The 6,000-nt window shown below is 38.9% G+C and overlaps 1 protein-coding gene across 1 annotated transcript; it reads right to left on the bottom strand.

Annotated features, from left to right (window-relative positions):
• Nucleotides 1–389: 389 nt before the first annotated feature.
• Nucleotides 390–4,590, bottom strand: LOC119913380 (G-protein coupled receptor 4-like). The gene is made up of 3 exons (XM_038732794.1): nucleotides 4,390–4,590; nucleotides 1,568–1,755; nucleotides 390–1,458 (listed from the first exon to the last, which is right to left on the bottom strand). The coding sequence occupies exons 1-3, from the start codon at nucleotides 4,588–4,590 to the stop codon at nucleotides 945–947; spliced, it is 903 nt and encodes a 300-aa protein (XP_038588722.1). The 3' UTR covers nucleotides 390–944.
• Nucleotides 4,591–6,000: the final 1,410 nt, after the last annotated feature.

Genomic DNA, 6,000 nt, shown 5'->3' with positions numbered 1-6,000 from the left:
TGTGATTCTATTTAAATACATAATAACTTAGATAAGTTGCCAACAACGCCACCTGGGGAATTCACCCTAGGAAATACTGATAAGTCACACAGGTTCGCATGAAATAAGGCCAGGGCAGAGTGTGTTTCACATTTAAACAAATAATTTTATTAACAAAATGCTAATTAGAAACAACCACACCAAAAGTAACTTAACAAAAAGAAGAAAAAACATTCCAACTACATATACCGATTAAGAAGGCATGCCATTACTGGATAAAATTATGGGCCTAATAATTTAATATACAATATACTATTTAAAATACAGGATAAAGCAAAACACCAAAAATGAATCAAAACATGCAAATTAATTCAAACAAACCAAAATGAAAAACAGAAAGTTAAAAATAAAACACACACACACACACACACACACACACAAAATGCCAACTTTACAAACTAAATATACAATAATTAGACCCAACCAACAAAGAGATGCTAAAACCAGCAACCCCACTTAGAGCCAAGACAGAGCCGCAGATCACTGAAGGGAAGATTTAGCACCATTATATTATATTTCGCATGGTATGTATTCAATCAAATGGAATACAATACGAAAGACATGCATACATACCCCCAATGTTCCACAGCGCACACAAATAATAAGCCACAGGCCAGATCGAGACAGCCCGCACAGCAAACGATTCACTCCTAAACAACCAAGGGAGCATTGTGTTGAACCGCGATGCACTACCCGCACACAGCAGACAGTTCCATCAGCATGCAAGCAGACAGCACACTTACCACACGGACCGAGAGGTCCGAGGTTGTCAGGGCACCAGTGCAGTGCCATATAGTGTTGGGAGGGAGAAACGCATCACGTTATGTCCTGTGGGGATGTAAAAAACTGACCGGCCTGACAGTGGAGGTCTGCAGTTGGACCCCTCTCGGAAATGTTGTCATCATTCATACTGATGGACTGCTGATATCATTGCTATCCATTCTGCAACAACACACAGAGGCCAAAAGCTTGTCTACGGTCCCTTTCCTCATGAAGACATACAGGACTAAGTCTGCAAGAGGACTGAACCTAACAAAAATGAGAGACAGGGTGGTGAGTATATCCTCATATATGTCATACATGTTGTATATGCATAATTTTAGGAAGTTAAGGATGATGGGCAGGAACAGCAACGTGTATATAAGCAGCACCAGAACCAAAATTCCCACAATTCGTCGTTTTTCATCAGAGGAGACCGAGATGGAAGCAGACAGGGCTTTGAAGGTCCCAACCAGGAAGAAGATTAACAATGGGAAGGGAAGGAGTAGATAGATGACGATGGCCATTTGTGCCTGATCTATGAAAGAGAAAGCGAAGATAAAGACAAAAGGTTGGACCCACACTACAGCACAGAGCGCCACAGAGGTCTTGATGGTTCGTCTGAAGCGGTACCACAGCGGGTGGACGATGACCAAATACCTGTAACACAAGATGGACACAAAGTCTTTGAGGAGCTTCAGAGTTATAAACTAATATAATGTTCAGACACAGAAGGAGCTACACACATACTGGATAGACAGACAGATACCTTTCCAGGGCGATGCAGACCATGAAGCCAACACTGGCAAACAGACCAAAGAAGTAAAATAGACCGGAGACCATTTGTATTGCTTTATGCTCAGGTTCAGACACCTCAACAATCATGTAGCAGAACTGAAGGAGGTCGGAAATGAGAAGGTTGATGACGAAGATCGGAGCAACCTGATCACTTTGCACCTGCAGGAAAACATTGGTAAAAGTAAAGAAACTATGTATATACAGTATTTAACTAAATAAAAAACAATGCAAGTCTATCCAGACTTTTTAACTAACAGCATATTCATAACAGCAGCAATGAGTGTGGTTTTTACAAAACATAAAACTCTCTCCCGACTAGTGCATGCATCACTGGCAGTGAGTTTACATTTACTAATTTTTAATCCAAAGCAATTTATTATTGCTACACATCAGAGATCACACGCCTCTGGAGCAACTAGGAGTTAAGTGTCTTGCTCATGGACACATTTGTGGATATGTTGCAGTGGGAATTGAACTCAGGTCGCTCAAACGAAAGGCATGTGTCTTATCCACTGCATCATCGCCACCTAGTTGCTTTCTGTAAGTTTTACATTGCAGTGCCGCTTTAGCAGATGCAATAAATTAGATGTAGAATTGTATGCAGTTCAAAGCTTTTTGCTGGTCTCAAAATGTTAATCTATTTATTTATCTATTTACTTAAAAGGGACAGTGTATATTAATGAACAGAGTGGATTTTTGGTTATGCAAATATGCCAGATTAGCTTTTTTTCCATCTGTAGTCTTTGGCAGGTCGTTACAAGATCAATAAAAAGACAACATAATAATTTTCATTTTGGTGATGCTGCAATGGATGCCTTTGGTGTGAGAGACCCGGGTTCGAATCCACTGTGAGAAACCAATGTGTCTCTGAGCAATACACTCAGAGACACAATGCAATATAAAAATGTATAAGCGATTGAAATAAAATGAATTAGTTTATCCTCGAGGTGAAAAGATGCCACATTTAAAGAGACTTTCCCTGAACAAAGACACAACAAAGAGGGAAGACTAAATCATGAAAGAAAAAAAGTACAGAATGTTTGAAAGAGAGAGACCTACTGAATTATATTCTGGTATATTTTATATTTTAAATAGTCACCTGCTGCCTGAGTTTTGTGGATAGCCTAGATTAAAACATTTCCTCCATAAATTGATGCAGAAAAGGCAAGAACTGGTGCAGAAATGTTCTCCAGAGTGCAGGAAATTAAGTGTTTAATGCTAAAAACCTACACTCTTGCTTATTATGAACTAACCTATAATATTCTATACATTCTCTAGAATTAAAAGAAATACAGTCTCTGGTTTTGACACATAGATTCTGGGGAAGGAAGATTCCCCGATACATGGTTTGGTCGACATCATGTCTGGATGATCCTGATCACACTGATCTGACCATGATTATGGACTTGGCTTTTCATCTACACATGCATATGGCTGTGACATGCGCATTAAAGAGTGATGACCCCGACCCATGTGGTGGGTTATGACACAGAAGGCCTAAAATGGATCAATCTCCAATACCGAATCTCACTCCAAACTAAATTGAAAAGTTGGCAGCCCTGATTTATGTTTCCTGTAAAAACACAATGCTAGGACGTGATTTGTCGCAGATATTGATAGGCGTGTATCCAGTAGTTGAATGTCGGACCCAGGATCGCACACAGCCTCCGAGACCAATGGAGGCCAGTTTGATCGCTACGAATAGAGTACGAGTGGTTTTCTTGCCGGTTTGGCTCTTGGCTGAGTCAACTAATGAGGCTGTGTTTGGTCCTGTTCATGCCATGTTCACTGGGAGGCTCCTGAGCGCAGTTTTGTTGCCTGCTCGCCCGGCGCCGCTCCATCAGGGAACTCCATACATGACAGAGTTGAAGTAGAGCAGCTGGGGAACACAGAGCTGCCAACGCAATTGACACTTTTTACATGCCCTCACGCCATACATCAATTTTCTAAAACTAATGTAGCCTACAGTCTAAATAACGGCGTCGACTCCGTAAGATGACACTTCACTCAGCTGATGCGACACTGGCAGACGCTGTGACGAGAATCAAGCAAACCTGCTCTAGCGCAATGTGTGTCAGACAGTTTGTGATCAGGTAACGTAGCTGGTACAGGTTTGCAATAAAAAAATGTATAATCCAAAGCACAGCCTTGCTCTGTTGGGAATGTGAGATGCACGGAGCTGCTGAAGTTAACATGTGTTTTCAGCATCGTTTTGCACAGGTGTTGCGTATCTACTCTTTGTTACTAAAGTCATGAATAATAATATTCAAGAATATTATATCACAAGCACTTGTTGGGGCACCATAATTATACCTCTGAGGTTGGTCGCATCTTACTTTTACATGTTAGCATGCTAAAATCTACTAATTAGTAATAAAGTACAGTTGAGACGGAATGTCATTAACTTTGCAGGTATTAAGTTATAAATCAAATCAATAGACATTTATTTAAAAAAAAAAAAAAAGGTCAGAGGATCACTAGTGTTATTATAATTCAACATCTGGACTCCATGAATGTCTATATCATTTTTTGGCAATCCACTACTTGTCAAAAACATAATTTGAGCCCAAACAATGCTGCACAAACTGCTCTGAAAACTAATTTTTCTTTTTCTTTAAGTTGTTAAGGCTGGATTGAGCCACATATGTAAACTGCATGTGTTTAGGGTCCAATCAGTTGAAGTAAATTATTCTTGTAAATATATAGGTCATTAAAACCTTTTGTACTAAAATACTTTACAGACAGACACACGACATAGACTGGAAATAAATAAATATTTCATAATGTACATACCATATAATAAAGAGCATAGATGGCCATGAGGCTCAAGGGAAGACCGATGGCGATTATTATGTATGTCAGCACTTGCATGATGAATGGAACTTCTTTGTAATACTGCGTGGTGTTGAAGTTGCTGTTATAGTAGTCAGTGGTGATGTTGCTGTAATTATAGCTTTGATCCTGTGAGGTGTTGTTAATGTAGTAGTCCTCCATTCCTCTGAGGGAAACCCGTTTGAGAGGTCAGGTTATTAAAAGGGAGCAGGTTTTTTAATATCTACATCATTCAGTGACATCACTCACTCAAACTGTAAGGTTCAAGTTTTGTAACTTGTGTCTTTTTAGTTTTTAATAGTCATATAAATATTAAATTAATATTCATTTTCATGACTGCAGTTCTCATCATCTCTACATAAGAAAAATGAATGTAACACAATTTACCTTTGAAAGCTGTGAGACTCCACCTGAATGAGTTCCCTACACCAGTGTCTAATATGTTGTCTTCTGCATCCAAACAGTCAGTAAATATGGTGAGTGACAACATGCAGTAGGTTCCTGTTAATCTGCACCTCCTCTTCTAAAGGAAGTAAGAAGGGCACAAATATGCAGGGCCGTCCTGTTGGCTAGAGTTTTGAAATAATTTCTGATAGACATTTTTTTTAACAGTTTCAGACATCATAATAAATGGTGCACAATATTTTTTAACAAATGAGAAACGATATGAGAATGTTTTACACCACAGCTACCAGAACAGCAAAATTGAACACCAACATACTGTCATTTAAGGCAGCCAAAGCAACAACACAGTTGACTGCATTAAAGTAAATATTGACACTCCTTCAAGGGGACACAGTGGGGGAATTAAAAGGAAATGAAATGAAATCACACTAATAGAATTAATCAAATGAATCAGTCTTAGTACCTGACTTGTAATACTCTCAATACGTTGATCCTAGTTCCACTTTTGAAGAAATACTTGGTGATACGTGAAAAAATGTATGCATAGCTAAATGTTTTTTTACCAAGTGAGAAAGGTGAATTAATGAGGTGTTGACAATGATTAATGATTATTGCATGAAATCAAGATCAGAACAGATGTAGGGAATAGATTGTTTAAATTGCAATGTAGATTGTTGTCCACTTTGGTGATAGCGAAAAGGAGTAAGTAATTTCAGATATCAGAGGAAATGAGTGAAGGCTTGATCCATCCATCCATCCATCGTCAACCGCTTATCCTGCGTACAGGGTCGCGGGGGGCTGGACCTCATATGCCACCCGATGACTTAGATGATTGCAAAAGCTGCCATAAGAATTATTCTTGGCAGTTTGTAGGCAGGCGCTGTGCATGATTAATCTTGATCTGTAGGCTGGTAGCTGTTGTCACGACGAATAGAAACTGACTGAAATACAAAAAGCTAAACAGAATAAACTTGACTTGCTTTCACTAAAGTTAAAATACAATTTGGGCAAAGAAATAAACTTTTAAAATAAGAGAAATCTCAGGAGAAATAATAAATTTAAGAGGTGCAGCACTTAGAAACATCTTAGGTACTGTATATAAAGAGAAGAGTGATGGTTTTATCTACCATGGATCAGAGGATGATAAGCAGACTTTCTATCCAGCTT

The sequence above is a fragment of the Micropterus salmoides genome, unplaced genomic scaffold, assembly GCF_014851395.1.
Source record: "Micropterus salmoides isolate LMB-PRFRI ecotype aquatic unplaced genomic scaffold, ASM1485139v1 Ms_hic_scaffold_2, whole genome shotgun sequence".
NCBI classification, from domain to species: domain Eukaryota; kingdom Metazoa; phylum Chordata; class Actinopteri; order Centrarchiformes; family Centrarchidae; genus Micropterus; species Micropterus salmoides.
Note: the sequence above shows the minus strand (reverse complement) of the source record. Positions and strands in the feature narration are given on the sequence as shown.

Coding starts and splice junctions, on each gene's coding strand:
- LOC119913380 (XM_038732794.1), bottom strand. CDS start 4,590: ATGGAGGACTACTACATTAACAACACCTCACAGGATCAAAGCTATAAT. Junction 1,756..4,389: donor TCTATGCTCTTTATTATATG/GTATGTACATTA, acceptor GTTTTCCTGCAG/GTGCAAAGTGATCAGGTTGC. Junction 1,459..1,567: donor GTCTGCATCGCCCTGGAAAG/GTATCTGTCTGT, acceptor CTTGTGTTACAG/GTATTTGGTCATCGTCCACC.